Source organism: Lolium perenne, chromosome 4 (assembly GCF_019359855.2).
Source record: "Lolium perenne isolate Kyuss_39 chromosome 4, Kyuss_2.0, whole genome shotgun sequence".
Taxonomy (NCBI): domain Eukaryota; kingdom Viridiplantae; phylum Streptophyta; class Magnoliopsida; order Poales; family Poaceae; genus Lolium; species Lolium perenne.
The window spans coordinates 179,274,960-179,291,060 of NC_067247.2; the positions used below are offsets into that span (position 1 = coordinate 179,274,960).

At 45.4% G+C, this 16,101-nt stretch overlaps 1 protein-coding gene across 2 annotated transcripts; it reads right to left on the bottom strand.

The window, feature by feature from the left end:
- Positions 1-2,227: 2,227 nt before the first annotated feature.
- Positions 2,228-9,806, bottom strand: LOC139830058 (putative disease resistance protein RGA3). 2 transcript variants are annotated; one of them, XM_071818936.1, is made up of 4 exons: positions 9,676-9,803; positions 9,417-9,556; positions 5,756-8,903; positions 2,228-2,757 (listed from the first exon to the last, which is right to left on the bottom strand). In XM_071818936.1, exon 3 carries the CDS (start codon positions 8,789-8,791, stop codon positions 5,792-5,794), a length of 3,000 nt encoding a protein of 999 aa, XP_071675037.1. In that variant the 5' UTR covers positions 8,792-8,903; positions 9,417-9,556; positions 9,676-9,803; the 3' UTR covers positions 2,228-2,757; positions 5,756-5,791. The 2 variants fall into 2 exon arrangements, with proteins under 2 accessions (XP_071675037.1, XP_071675038.1); XM_071818937.1 differs by lacking the exon at positions 9,417-9,556 and having other exon boundaries at positions 9,676-9,806.
- Positions 9,807-16,101: the final 6,295 nt, after the last annotated feature.

A 16,101-nucleotide genomic window follows, 5' to 3' on the forward strand; every position in this document is an offset into this window, starting at 1 on the left:
GTATTTTGATATAAGAAAGCAAACAAAGCAGTAAATAAAATAAAGTAAAGCAAGACAAAAACAAAGTAAAGAGATTGGAAGTGGGAGACTCCCCTTGCAGCGTGTCTTGATCTCCCGGCAACGGCGCCAGAAATTAGCTTGTTGATGCGTAAAGCACACGCCCGTTGGGAACCCCAAGTGGAAGGTGTGATGCGTACAACAGCAAATTTCCCTCAGTAAGAAACCAAGGTTTATCGAACCAGTAGGAGTCAAGAAGCACGTTGAAGGTTGTTGATGGCGGAGTGTAGTGCGGCGCAACACCAGAGATTCCGGCGCCAACGTGGAACCTGCACAACACAATCCAAGTACTTTGCCCCAACTTAACAGTGAGGTTGTCAATCTCACCGGCTTGCTGTAACAAAGGAATTAGATGTATAGTGTGGAAGATGATGTTTGCAGAGAACAGTAAGAACAAGTATTGCAGTAGATTGTATTCGATGTAAAAGAATGGACCGGGGTCCACAGTTCACTAGTGGTGTCTCTCCAATAAGAAATAGCATGTTGGGTGAACAAATTACAGTTGGGCAATTGACAAATAGAGAGGGCATAACAATGCACATACATATCATGATGAGTAATGTGGAATTCAATTGGGCATTACGACAAAATACATAGACCGCTATCCAGCATGCATCTAACAGACAATTGCATTAAGTATGGTGCGTAATGTAATCAACACAAATATCCTTAGACAAAGCACTGATGTTTTATCCCCAGTGGCAACAGCACATCCACAACCTTAGAACTTTCTGTCACTGTCCCAGATTAAATGGAGGCATGAACCCACTATCGAGCATAAATACTCCCTCTTGGAGTTACAAGTATCAACTTGGCCAGAGCCTCTACTAGCAACGGAGAGCATGCAAGATCATAAACAACACATAGATGATAGATTGATAATCAACATAACATAGTATTCCATATTCATCGGATCCCAACAAACGCAACATGTAGCATTACAAATAGATGATCTTGATCATGTTAGGCAGCTCACAAGATCGAACAATGATAGCACAATGAGGAGAAGACGACCATCTAGGTACTGCTATGGATCCATAGTCCAGGGGTGAACTACTCACACATCAATCCGGAGACGATCATGGCGATGAAGAGTCCTCCGGGAGATGATTCCCCTCTCCGGCAGGGTGCTGGAGGCGATCTCCTGAATCCCCCGAGATGGGATTGGCGGCGACGACGTCTCTGGAAGGTTTTCCGTATCGTGGCTCTCGGTACTGGAGTTATTATCGACGAAGGCTTCTTATAGTCGGAGAGGTAGGTTTAGGGGCGACGCGAGGGGCCCACACAACAGGGCCGCGCGGCCAGGGCCTGGGCCGCGCCGCCCTTCTGTGTGGCCGCCTCGTCGCCCCACTTCGTTTCCCTTTCGGTCTTCTGGAAGCTTCGTGGAAAAATAAGACCCTGTGCGTTGATTTGTCCAATTCCGAGAATATTTCCTTACTAGGATTTCTGAAACCAAAAACAGCAGAAAACAACAACTGGCTCTTCGGCATCTCGTCAATAGGTTAGTGCCGGAAAATGCATAAATATGACATAAAGTATGTATAAAACATGTGAGTATCATCATAAAAGTAGCATGAAACATAAGAAATTATAGATACGTTTGAGACGTATCACATGTTAGGTGGAGTACGTCGGAGCATCTAGGGTGGTCGGTTTGGAGGTCGGGAGAAATCCCTGTCGGCATGCTCGACACCGACGCGGTGACGCCTGCGGGTGTCACCCTACCTTCCTGAAGGGCGTCGGGTGTACCTCCTCCTCAATCCCCTTCGCATACCGGGGGAAACCCCAGGACTAGTCCGGGCAGCAGCGGCGTCATCGTCGTCTCCTTGGTGAAGGTGTTGCTTGGTATGCGGCGCTTCGGCGTGCTAGGAGCGTGGTGATACTTCTCCGGAGGGTGCAACGGTTGCGGGTCGTCATCGTTTTCGTCGATCTGCCGGTGTCGGCATTAGTTTTTCTTTCCTTTCTTTTTCTTTTCTTTTGGGCTTGGTTGTGCTGCGGCCTCGGCGTGTTCGTTGTATCGGGTCGTTTGCTATATTAATATAGCGGGACGAAAGCCTATTTAGAAGAAGTATACTTAATTATCCTACATGAGCAGAGCGATCGAACTAAATTAAGCAAACGACTAAACTGAATGGGAAATGCATCATTCAGCACCAGTGAGAGCTAAAAATTCCCGGGAAACAATCTACTTGGACAGTATTTTCATATAAATATCATGACCAAAGGAACAATAACATATATGTCTCAGCAAGCGAACAATAATACAAGCCTCAATCAATTGGATCCATAACTAGATAAATAAAGGTGTTGCTGAAACTGAAACTGTTGGAGTGTATTCGTAGCTTGATACACTTCTAAGGTAGGACACACTAACTACTCCCTCCTCCTTTCTCCGGGCTTGGGACCGGCTGATATAGGCGGAGTTACCTACCCTACCAAATAAAAAGTACAAGTTCATACAAATTTAGGTTTAAAAATATTACAAATGAAGTACATAAAAACTGTATTTTTTCTTTTTCATTTTTTCATTTTTTCAATTTTTTTTGGATTTTTCTTCTTTTCTTTTTTGGATTTTTCTTTTCCATTTTTTTTTGGATTTTCTCCTTCCTCTTTTTTTCTGCGCAAGATAAATCTGACAGTATTTTTGCGCCCATAGATCAATCACCAGGTTGCAATTTCCAAGCCCTTGCAGTTAACTACCTACAAAATAAACCAGCATACAAGATAAGCATAATCACTTTAAAAAAATTGAAAAACCAGATTCAAGACTACACAAAAGGTCAAGATCCAGTTATATATTTGCCAAATGCTTAACCAAACTGGGGCGTGTGCATCTGTCAAACGACATAAGGCCATGAAGATTACAATCATGCAGGTTTTGTCATCGATTGTAGTATATCTTGCGCTGCCACTAATATATACAGCAATTTTTTTTTCAAATTAAACCACTTTAGTAATTGAAAAAGACAGAGTTGTACAATCCATTCCCTTCAAAACATTTCAAATAGATTTAAACTAGTATCATCGATATCTATTTACAGATGCACACAATCGGTACGCAATTTCAAAAGAAAATAAAGAAGAAAGTATCAACTGGAGTTATTCTAGGAAATGTACAATCACAATAGATTGAAACATTTTACGTGCATAAGGTTGACACTATATCTAGACAAGGTTGCTACCAAGACCTTAAAAGGGTTATACTGCGAGACGCTGAGCAACAACAGGGCTTATGCAGTTCTTTGTGCATTGCTAATAGGAATATAATAAGCTAGTAAAACAGGAAGCTTCTAAAAAATCTGGTCGGTCCAAATTATCTTATGTAGAATACTTATAATTGTAAGTTATACAAGGTGAAATATGGCCTCTGACTTGACATCAATTGACTAAAACTAGAGAAAATAACAATAGTACAATACCCAATGAAATATACACAAGACTCAGATCAACTCAGATTTGCTTACAGGATGAGGGCGTCAAAAATGTTTGTACAGAACAAACGAATAAGATAAAATGTGCTCTTTTGTCCAAAATGTCAAACGGCCAGGGTTCTTCCTTTTACGGAAGGAAAAGAGGACAGCCTGCCAATGGACGCAAACCATCGACCGGACTCCCTTGGTGCCGTGGATGGATCGATCAGGAGAGCACCCACCGAACGAACGGCATGCAGCCAGGCCGAAGCCGGCGTCGCGCGCTGCAGTGCGGCGGCGCGTGTACTTAAAACTCGTGTTGTACGGGAATATGGGACTCGGTCTACGCGCAAAGCTGCCCCAGTCTCGTGGAGTCGTTCGTTCAGTGGCGTGCGCTCTCCCGGTCTAGACAAAGCTGCCCCAGTCTCGCAACGCAACCGATCAATCCATATTCACGGCACGGCACGGCACGCACCAAGAGATCTTGGTGCTGATGCGAAGAAAACATAAGCTAAAGCCGAACGAGCGCCACAGCCGACCTGCACAAGCGGGAGGAGGCAGATAAGAGATAACCAGCCTTTGCAGGAACGGACGAGTGTGTCAGGGCCACAACCTTGCTAGGAACATGATCGACCCACTAAAAACATCTTCACCGGCGCCCCCGATATCGGTACCGGCGCGCTCCAAATAGCATCGGCGCTTTTTCGAGCCCAACATAAATGCCGGCAACCTCATGCCGGCCCTTTTGTGAAGGGCGCGAACTAGGCGCGCTTGCGTCTCGCGGCACGCCGTTTTTCGCGGGTGGGGGCACCTTGTCAGCGAGAGGACGCGACGGAAACGACTAGGGATGGTTTGTCGTCAGCGTTTAATGGTCTCCCACGCGGAAACCGAGGTGGCGGCGAGGAAGGAGACTAGCCTCGTGGCGTCCACTCGCATGCGCCGCCCTAAATGCGGGTAGTTGGCACCCCTATTAGTACGTACATCGTCCACCGCCGCGGTACTATCCTCTCATCTCCACCACCGCCGCCGCGCCAGTCTCTCCTCTCCACCTAAAAAATGTCGTGCCGTCTTAAAACGACGTACTCCATACTTGGCCTCAACGGCTGCGCGCTGCATGCGGCGACTTCGCCACCACCGCAGCCCGAGCCAGAGCCGCAGCCCGACGCGAAATACAGCTCCGATGACGCATTGGATCCACGGTTCGTGGTGTGGCACGAGGCCTATGTCGCAGACGTGGAAGCTGAGGCGGCGGAGGAGGCGGCGCAGTGGCGCGAGCAGCTGCAGACCCTCGCTGACCCGAGCAGGCGGCGATCCTGACGTCGTTGAACGCACAACGCTTCCGGAGGTTGGAGGAGGAGCGGGAGTTCCTCAACGACGCGAACCTCGAGCATGCCCTCGAGATCTCGAGCCACCGAGCGGCCACGGAGGAGACGGAGCTACAGAAGCTCATTGAGTTGAATGCTCATTGCCACTACGAGGCGTTCGCCCGCGAGCAAGCGAGACGCGCCGAGAACGAGGCAATGGCCGGCAGCGCGGGGACAGCGCCGTCGGCAAGCTCCTGCGACGTCGGCCGCCATGCTCCACCGCCAGATGCACGAAGTAAGGGCCGAGAGGTGGGCACGGACGCATGCGGCAAAGGGAAAGAACGACGACGAGGCAGGCCCGTCGCGCGCCCCAACCGACGGCCAATAGATTAGGGCTAAGTTTAAGTTTTATTTAAGTTTACATTCGAGCGTATGAATTTCGGTTTTAAATGTCATTTCAAGTTTCAAATTCTATCGAGCTGGCCGTATGGGGGTACCGGTATGGGAGCCGGCACCCCTGCCGACGCCTATTTGGGGGCCGTCGGTGGAGATGCTCTAACTACTACCAATCTACTACCTTCATTTCAAAGAATAAGACGCACACGCGTATTCCAAGATGAACTTTGACCTTAAAAATTGAACAACAAAATCTTGATTATATTATATGTAATTAGTATCATTGGATTCGTACTAAAAAGAACTTTTTAATGGTACTAACTTCATATAAACAATGTTTATCTATTTGAAGTAATTATTGATCAAACAAAAAACATGTAAAACGAGGGCGCCTTATTCCTTGAAACGAAGGTAGTACAACCATGTCACCGGTACCAAGAAAAATAATGCAAGCCGATAATATCTAAAGTACCCTGATAATGAATGGTCACATCTGATTCAATACTACTCCACCAAATAAAAGCACAACACTGTGTGAACCTAACAAGATAATCTGTAAAACATAAAATGCCTAGTTCATGTCCATACCTCGTGCCTTCTCAGTCCATATGCAGTTGGGCATTACTACCAGTCGTAGACATCCAGGTCTTCACCATGACGTTGTTTGTGCTCTTGTTGAAGCCCTGGTATCCACAGCGAGGATAGCTCTTTCATACCCTCGTCCAGCCACAGTTGTTGCAAATTACCCAATCCCTCAACACACCTCAAGCCTGGGCAAAGATTTACACGCAGCTCCTCCACTTGAGGAAGGTTCGACACCCTCTCGAGCCCGCCGCATCCGTCGATTAAAAGCGTCTCGGAGAGGAACGGGAGGTCCTCCACCACCTTCAAGGAGCTTGCTCCTCTTATATTGAGCTCTTTCAAGTTGGTGGCCTCCTGTCCTAGCTGTCGTGGGAGAGATCCCAGCTTAGGGCAGCCCCCAAGTTCCAACTCCTTCAAGTGTGGCAGCAGCTTCATCCCTGGAGATGGGGCTTCCCCCTTTTGTATCTCAGCAGATCCATCCTCTCCCCCTTCCGCTGCTTCTGCATCTCCCTCTTCAACAAAGGACCACTTCTCCCAATTGGGCATATCCCTGATGATCAACGTTTCGAGCTTGGGGAAAGCAACAACCGCATCCGTGGATCTGCGATTATCCCCCCTGCAGCCCACGAATTCGGGCCCAATCTTGGTAACTGCTGCTGCTCCATCAATTTTCAGATATCTCAGGTTGGGCAGCTCCCCGATTGGTGGAAGATGCACACATGAATTGCAATCTATGAGGGTCAAGTATATAATTGAAGCTAGGTGGGTGGTACCAAGCCATGTGGGATACATCCGACCAAAGAAACTATTGATAACTAGATCTTCCAGGTTCTGTGGAGGGATTAGCTGCTCAACGACCTTCTCAATGTTGCTAACATCTTCCTCTGAATATGGTTCATCTGTAGGTTCGGTGCAGATAAGGAGCAAAACTTTGAGATGTTTTTTCTCTGTCAGCAATGAATCTGTACCGTAAGGAGTAGCCCTTTCCAATTTAATCATATCAAGCCGCCTTAGCTGTGAGAGATGTGCCAACTCTTCCAACTTCCATCCATCTTGTATTTTACCATTGTCACCTCCACCACCAACAGGAAATCCTTCCAAATCATTGAGGAATTCTAATCGTCCAATACCTTTTGGAACCTGATTTATGGGTGTATCAGCAAGCCCGAGGCGCCGTAAATTGCACAACCGAGTGACTGCCAACGGAAGGCTGTGCAAATCTTTGCACCTCGACAAATTAAGTATCTGAAGATTCATTAGAGAGCTGATGGACTCTGGAAGACCAGATATGTCCGTCCCATCAAGATCAAGTAGACGTAGATGGATCATATTTCTTATATAATCTGGGATGCTGTGTACAAGTGAGTCACTCAGATTCAAAACTCGAATATAGGGAAATCTCTTGAAAAATGTTTCATCGACACTCCATGGCTTCTGATCAGTGTTGAAGGTCCTAAGTTTAAATTCCCCCTTATCCATGCTAGGTAACACTGCACTATCCGCCTTAGTGACAGCGGTAAGGCGTCGCAGTCTTGATATATTGATAACCCCTAAAGATTTAGGGTCTCCGATGAAACATTCTTCCCTTGACAAGTAACAAGCAAGCTGCCTTAAGAGGTCGTGCATTTTGCATACCACATGGTCTACAGATGTACCATTTGGTTGGAGGAGATTCCGATTAATTAGTTCATAGTAGTACTCTTCTGCTGTGTCTTCCAGAAGTTGGCCTTGCTGCTGCTCTATAAAGCCTTCAGCAACCCAATCCATCACAAGATAATCACGGTACAGCAACGCATCTTCAGGGTGAAGAGCACAATAAAGAAAACACTGCTTCAGATGAATTGGTAGGTCATCGTAACTCAAATACAAAGCACCTCTAAGCTCAGTAGGAAGATTGTCCACAGACCAAGCACTTCCATCAATAAATTTTCTCCACCCATTCTCTGTTTTCTCTTTAGTTGCTAGAACCCTGGCCGTAACCTTGATTGCAAGCGGAAGTCCACCACATTTGCGAACAATATCGAAACCCATATCCCGAAGTTTTTCCACATCTTTTTCTTCATTGAGGTTCATACTCTTCCAAAGCAGCTCCCATCCTACATCTGCTGACATCAGATCAACTCGATGCACATATTCCATCCCAATTGCATGTGCAACTGTATCATGCCGAGTGGTAACTAGAATTACTCCAGTTGCAGCAGCATGTAATGGGATTCTCAGCAGATTGGTCCACACCTCAGGCTGCCAAACATCATCTAGCACAAGGAAAAAACTTCTATCTGTAACCGCGGCTGCAAGCTTGCTGCTGAGCTCTCCCTCAGTTTCATCTTGCTCATGGTGTACCGCAAAATTTCGAAGAATTTCTTTCAAAAGAGCGACTTCAGAGTACTCCTGAGAAACACATATCCAAGCTTTCTTGCTAAAGGCCCCTTCTAGCTTTTTGTCATTATATATTTTTTGAGCTAGTGTTGTCTTCCCTATCCCACCTGTTCCAACAATACCAACCTTGTACGCCTTCTTTTCCTTATTTCCAAGCACATTTTTAACTAATCTTTTGCAAGCATGTAATGTTTCATTTCCCACAAGATTAGGCTCCACAAGGTTGGTAGTTCTCTTCACATTCGTAACTTCTGCTTTAGGCTGCATACTCTGAAGCCCTAAAAATCTTTCACCCAACTTTGAGATCTTCTCCAGTTCAACATTGAAATCTCTGATTTTAACAGCAATCTTGTGACGCTTCGGAACATTTGGAATGCAAGTGAAAAATGAAATGCCACCACATTTAGTTGACTCTGTCGATGATGAAGGACATCCTGCTAGTAGCATTCTCCCTTCAGATCTTGCGATGTCGATAATATCATCAGCATAATACATAGCATCTCTCAGCTCACCAAGCCAATTGTTAACTGCTGATTCTTTTATCCTCCTTTTCTCAGCATCATTAAGAAAGCATTGTATCTGGGTCATTGTTCGCTGCAGTTCTTTGAGGTCTTCTTCTGCCCCTAGAATCAAAACTGCCTCTTCTGTAATCATTTCTTGCATTTTTTTGGCACATGACCCAACAAGAGAATCCGGCTGCCATTCAACAAACTTGATGAGGTTGATCCACGAGAAATACAAAGCGACTCCTCTGGAAGTGTGGGAAACATGCAGGCTGGTAAAGAATGCAGAAGATGTGTTAAAGACTGGTTAAAAATTTAACAGTTTTCACCAAATACTAATAATGTTAGAGAAATTCTGGCTCAAATAATCTAGCTCGGGACAGAAGCTCCAGTTATAGCTTTAGTGCGCTCTGTGGGCTTTGGCATTTAGCACACCACAGTATGTTGGTAGAATGCCAGAATAGTGGGACTACCAAATCACTTCAATTTATGTGCTGGAGAATAAAGCAGGTGTGGAGGTTTGTAAATCATGCTGACTGCATATCCATGTGGATGACGAACCTAATACGCTACTACTCGTTTTGCTACTTTGGCTTTAGTAAAATTTGAGTGCTAGGACTTCCATGTTAAAATTCACTCTCCTTATTCCATATGGTTTCCTCAATTGCACATGTCTATGATTCCTTTAATTTGTTTTACACAAATAGAAAGTAATGAATTAGAAAATTACTAAGTCCTCTTGATATGGTCCAAATCTTGATCACAGGTGTAATTGAACACGATACCTGCTCCAATGATCAACACATCGCCACTTCAGATCTTGATGGACCGTGCCCAGGGGAGTGAAATTGAACTGGTTGAATAGACCGATGTGTAGAAGAGATAGCGGAACATTATCATCCAGTCATCAATAAAACAAGACCTACTGCTGGGGAGTGAAAAAAAAGAAGGTGAAGTGTACATGTTTCCCTTGAACCTAAGCTAGCTCAGCAAATAGGTAGAGAATTTCTAACAAAACAGAGCTATAAGAACTAGAGAAAGTACCTTAATGCGGGTAGGTTGATTAGAGTGCTGCAGGAGAGTGAGATATATTCATACAAATTCTTACATCCCAGTAGGATCTCTTTGGTACGGAGGCTAACAAGCAGAGAGAATAAGCGCACCGACCACAAAAGCCTAGCTGCATTTGTATCATCAACGGGTGCAAATTAGGATAAACAAATAAAGGTTAAGACAAGAAAGAGGGTGAAATATGTACTCTCTATTGATCAAGGGACACACTTGAGCTTACCAGTTATGAAGGAGAACGGATGCAGAAGCGGAGTATTGCAGAACGTTGAAAACCGATGGATGCAGATCCAGATGAATGGTTGGAAGTCAAAGAGCAGTGGCTACAGAAGCAACATGTTCTTGCATCTCATCAACAGTTTGGGGCCTGGGGGTACCTTGCGCAAAATAGTATTGAGATGTGGCCACCCTGTTCCGATGTGGCCACTAACTTGCAAGGGCTTGCTTATTGGTACTGAATATCAACTGCTTAGCTGGTAGGCTGCTTAGTGGCACCCGTTATTCATCAGGACCTGCATTCAGGTCTAATATCTTTCTTATGATAATTAGTTGGCGATGTGATCTGGTTACCTACCTCCTCGAGATTTCATGAGAACACGCCGGACATGCCGTCCATGTTATTAGTTTAGTCCTGGCTTATCACGTATGTTGTATGCAAGTTGTACAGTTTATAAAGTAGTACTGAGGACTTTGTTAATTGATGGATCTGGAATCTTCCCACGAGGGCAGCAGACCAGCAACTCCTCTCTGTAGCGCGCTAGACAAGAAAAAATGCAGTTGGCCAGCAATATTCAGGCATGACAAGAAAAACGGGCATGGCAAAACAGAATAATATTCAGGCATGTCCAAAGAAGGTTGTCTTATATGATGCCTTGAAGATCTGTATTTACCCACTCGTAAGTCACAATAGTGACGATGATAAGTGAGAAAACAAAAGAAAATCGAGTCAGCTGAGATATCACACTCACAGATCATAGATAAATGTAGCGATGACTCCTTCCATTCCCACCCTTCCGTAGTATGTAATGGCGCCCATGTGTATGCAAGTTGCCCATTTTTAAAGCAGCCGAGACAACTAATCAACCTAATAACTAATCGATCTTATCTAACCCGGGAAAAAAACCTACTGAAGTCGATGGTACGGTAAAAAGAGGCGACAACGAACCTACTATGAAGACCCCAGTAATTTCCCCCCATCCTGACACCTGCCCTGAGCAGAGCATGGTTTACTCCCCGGCAAAAGCAGGGCCATCCTTCCCTGAGCATCGGAAGCAGGAGATTCCGTTCCGCCTCCCAGGCGAGCGGCGAGGTCAGGCATCTTCCGGCTGGGCACCACGAAGACGATGAGAGGGGACGGGAGATTTGCTTTGGGCCTTTTGCCACAGCACCGAAAAACAGCCCAGATCTTTTGCGAGATTTAAAACGGCACGCCAACAAGAAGGCTTTGTACAACTGGAACAACTGGACAAGGCTTTGTCATTAGTTGTGGACTAGAAGGACCGAGCGCGTCTTGCCGCGCCCGCTTTTCTATCTTAACGTTGTGCTGGAGAGCATGGTTTTCTAGGGGAATAAACTGTTGGATAATTAGGCACAATTTTCATGATTAATTCCAGAATATTAAACATGACGACAGTAACTACTAACATGTGAAACTCGAACATACTAGATGCAGTGATCAACATGAACAGTAGCAAAGCAAACAGTACAGCATCCATCGCTAAACAAATCGAGATATGTCGCACGTACCGATCTGGTGGAGGTGGCGGTGGAGGTGTAGCAGATGATGTCGCAGCAGTAACGTTGTTGATGACAACGTTGTGGACGACAGGGACGACGGGTCGAAGTAGACGGCGTTGAAGACGACGGTAGGCAGCACCGCCCGACTTGGACGGAAGACGACCCGTGATGAAGAGCTTGAGCAGTCGCGCAGAGCGCTTCCCAAAAACCTAATTCGCCCTCTCCCGTACAGGATCGCAAGGACGAGCGGTTCCGGAGACCTGCTCTCCCGTTCGCCGATGCACGTCGGCGCGCGGGATGGAGTAGGCTATGATGGCGGCGCAAGCAGAGAGAGGTGGAAACCCTAACTCGTGTATCAGATGTGTTTCTGCGGTAGCCGGGCAAGAGATTATATAGGCTCAGGAAACCCTAGGCAACGTGGGGCACGCCCACGTCGCGCGCACGTTTTCGAGTCGGTTACAGATAGCCCACGGTCCGGGAGCGACCCGAACCGACTAACTGCGACGCGTCCGTCTAGGACTCTGTTCGTTTTCCTGAGCTGCAAAAAGTAAGGAAAGTCTCGGCTCGAGGCTCAATCCACTCACCACGAGCGCGGCGCGCGTCGTGACGTGTCGAGTCGAGTCGAGTCGAGACGAGACGAGCGAGCGAGGAGGAGGAGGAGCGCGCGTGAACCACTCCTATTCTTACTCACTTACTAGTGGTGGAACAACCCACCTTATAAGGTGGTCTAACTTCCTCCCAACTTTCCATGTGGGACTAAACTTCCCACCTCTTGCCACTCCCTAGTGAGCTGCCACCAACTTGGGCTCAAACTCACAAGGCTGCCACTAAGTGGGCTTTGAGATTTATAGGGAAATCTGAAATCTAGTATGGGCCAATGTGTATGGGCCCAATATTTCAACAATCCCCCACCAGATCTCAAATCCCCAATTAGAGATTTACCAATACTCGCTGCTTGTTTATATACCAGTGTTTCAGCGGAGACTGTTAAGTTGAACTTCCGCCTAGAACCTTAAGCTACATCCATTCACACTTGAACAATGGACTAAGCCTTGAATTGCAAGTTTTGCGTGAACAAGGTTTCACTCAAAGTCATAACCAGTACATGGCTGCCAGTAGCCTACCCCGCGGGTGAAGCATATGCGTCATACTTCGTGGTCTCTTCATGAGTTTACTAGAGATCACCCAAATCTCATAGATTGCGACGTTTAACAATCGGACTCATATAGGTGTGTTATTTCAAGAATGCTCTGTAGGACAGCATCTTTGCTAAAATAGCCAACATAAACACATTAAGGCTTGTTGCCAACCTGCCTTACAGCAATTGAGAGTTGTGCATCTTCGCATAGAGAGGGTTACAGAATACTCTCCTCAATTAAACCACTAGTTTGTTCTTCCCAGGTCCTAATTCACGGGATCTCCGATCACAAAGGTTGGGTTACCACTATGGTGTAACATCAACGGGTCTCAAACCCATCTCCCTCGATGCACTTTCTATCACATTACGTGATAGTCCCTTTGTAAAGGGATCTGCCAGGTTTTTATCTGTTTGAATATATGTAACAGTTATTACTCCGGAGTTTCGCAATTTCCTGACAGACTTCAAACGTCTTTTGACGTGTCTTGATGACTTCGTGTTATCCTTAGAATTGTTCACTTTGACAATTACAGTTTGATTGTCACAATTCAAAAGGATTGCCGGTACAGGTTTTTCAACCATAGGCAAGTCCATCAAGAGCTCACGCAACCATTCTGATTCAACAGTGGTTGTGTCCAAAGCAGTTAGTTCTGCTTCCATAGTTGACCTCGTCAATATGGTTTGTTTACAAGATCTCCATGACACTGCGCCACCTCCAAAGGTAAATACATACCCACTAGTGGCGTAGAGATCAGCTACATCAGAGATCCAATTTGAATCACTATATCCTTCAAGCACAGCTGGGTGCCCTGAATAGTGAATCCCATAACTCATTGTACCACATAGGTAGCGCATGACCCTATCAAGTGCATGCCAATGATCAGTACCCGGGTTTGACATGAACCTACTCAACTTGCTAACAGCAAAAGAGATGTCGGGTCTAGTCGCGCTCGCTAAGTACATGAGTGAGCCAACAATCTGAGAGTATCTCAGTTGATCTACGGCAATCCTCCGGTTCTTGCGTAATGTCACACTGGGATCATAAGGTGTTGGAGAAGACTTGCTATCAATATAGCCGAACCGGCTCAAGATCTTCTCAACATAATGGGATTGTGTTAGAGTAATCCCACTCTCGTTCTTAATAAGCTTGATGTTCAGAATCACATCAGCTTCTCCCAGATCTTTCATATCAAAACACTTTGACAAGAAAGACTTGACCTCGTGTATTACTTTCATGTTTGTACCAAATATCAGAATATCGTCCACATACAAACACAGTATAACACCTTCGCCCCCACCATGGCGATAGTAAACGCACTTGTCAGCCTCATTGACAACAAAGCCTACAGAAGTCAAAGTTCTGTCAAACTTCTCATGCCATTGCTTAGGTGCTTGTTTCAGGCCATATAAAGATTTCAGCAACTTGCACACCTTTCTTTCTTCACCTTTTACTACAAACCCATCAGGCTGATCCATATAGATTTCCTCTTCCAACTCTCCATTAAGAAAAGCTGTCTTTACATCCATTTGATGAACGATAAGACCATAGGAGGCAGCCATGGACAGTAGTACTCGAATGGTGGTAAGTCTAGCGACAGGTGAATAGGTGTCGAAGTAATCTTCGCCTTCTCTCTGTGTGTAGCCTTTAGCTACAAGCCGCGCCTTGTACTTCTCAATAGTACCATCAGGTCTTAGCTTCTTCTTGAACACCCATTTGCAGCCTACAGGCTTGCATCCATGGGGTCGTTCTGATAGCTCCCAAGTTCCATTAGAAAGAATCGAGTCCATCTCATTATGGACAGCTTCTTTCCAGTCATCTGCATCTGGAGATGCGAATGCCTCTGCAATGGACGTGGGAGTATCATCCACAAGGTACACAATGAAATCATCACCAAAGGATTTTTCAATCCTCCGTCTCTTGCTCCGTTTAGGATCTTCATTGTCATCCTTCTCAGTAACATTCTCATGTGATTGTTCAAAATACTCATTAGATGGACTAGACTCAGGAATTATCTCAGTAGAAATTCTAGCAATGCTATGCATATCTTTCATAGGAAACATGTTCTCAAAAAATGTTGCATCACGAGATTCCATAATAGTATCAACATGCATATCAGGTACCTCGGATTGAACTACTAAAAATCTATAGCCTATACTCCGTGGAGCATAACCTAGAAAGATACAATCCTTGTCTTTGGTCCGAGTTTGCGCTTCTTAGTAATTGGAATATTGACTTTCGCCAAACATCCCCACGTGCGCAAATACGAAAGTGATGGTTTTCTCCCAGCCCACTCCTCGTAAGGGGTTTTATCTTTATTCTTGTTAGGAACTCTATTCAGGACATGACATGAAGTCAATAAAGCCTCCCCCCACCATGCCTTTGATAAACCAAATAGTGGCTAACATGGAATTCACCAAGTCAGTCAGCGTGCGGTTTTTCCTCTCGGCAACCCCGTTTGACTGGGGCGAATAGGGAGGCGTCCTCTCATGAATAATGCCATGTTCCTCACAGAATTCATCAAAGATTTTAGGAAAATATTCACCACCACGATCCGACCTAAGACGCTTGATCTTTCTCTCTAGTTGATTCTCAACTTCAGCCTTATAAATTTTAAAGTAGTCTAAAGCTTCATCTTTAGTTCGCAACAAATAAACATAGCAAAATCTAGTCGCATCATCAATCAATGTCATGAAATATCTCTTTCCACCTTTTGTCAACACACCATTCATCTCGCATAGATCAGAATGTATGAGTTCTAGAGGTGCCAAGTTTCTCCCCTCGGCCGCCTTGTGAGGCTTCCGGGGTTGCTTTGATTGCACGCAACTATGACACTTAGAACCTTTGGCAATGGTGAAATTCGGAATTAAACTTAAACTGGATAGCCGAGACATTAAACCAAAATTAATGTGACATAAACGAGAATGCCAAACACTGGTATCATCACTGACATTGCCACAAATATGGTTCACAGACTTATTACTGAAATCAGAAAGCGAAAAGCGGAACAAGCCTCCGCATTCATAGCCTTTACCAATAAATTGTCCAAACTTGGAAACAACTACTTTATTCGACTCTAAAACAACCTTAAACCCATCTCTGCATAGAAGGGAGCCGCTAACGAGATTCTTGTTCATAGTAGGGACATGCTGCACGTTCCTCAGCTGCACGATCTTCCCCGAAGTGAACTTCAGATCTACCGTGCCAACACCACGAACAGAAGCATGTGACCCATTCCCCATCAAGACGGAAGAATCCCGGGCGACCTGGTAAGAAGTGAACATGGAGATGTCAGCACACACATGAACATTAGCACATGTATCAATCCACCAACATGGAGATTGAAATACTGAAAGAACAGTAAAGAGATTACCGTACCCATCAGCATTGCTAGCGGTCACCGTGTTGACTTGCCTCGCCTTTTTCTTGCGGTCTGCCCTCTCTGGACAGTCCTTAGAAAAGTGGCCAGTCTCTCCACAGGTAAAGCAGCTCAGATCTGCTTTGTTTATCATCTTCTTCTTCTTGAAGG

Coding starts and splice junctions, on each gene's coding strand:
- LOC139830058 (XM_071818937.1), bottom strand. CDS start 8,791: ATGCAAGAAATGATTACAGAAGAGGCAGTTTTGATTCTAGGGGCAGAA.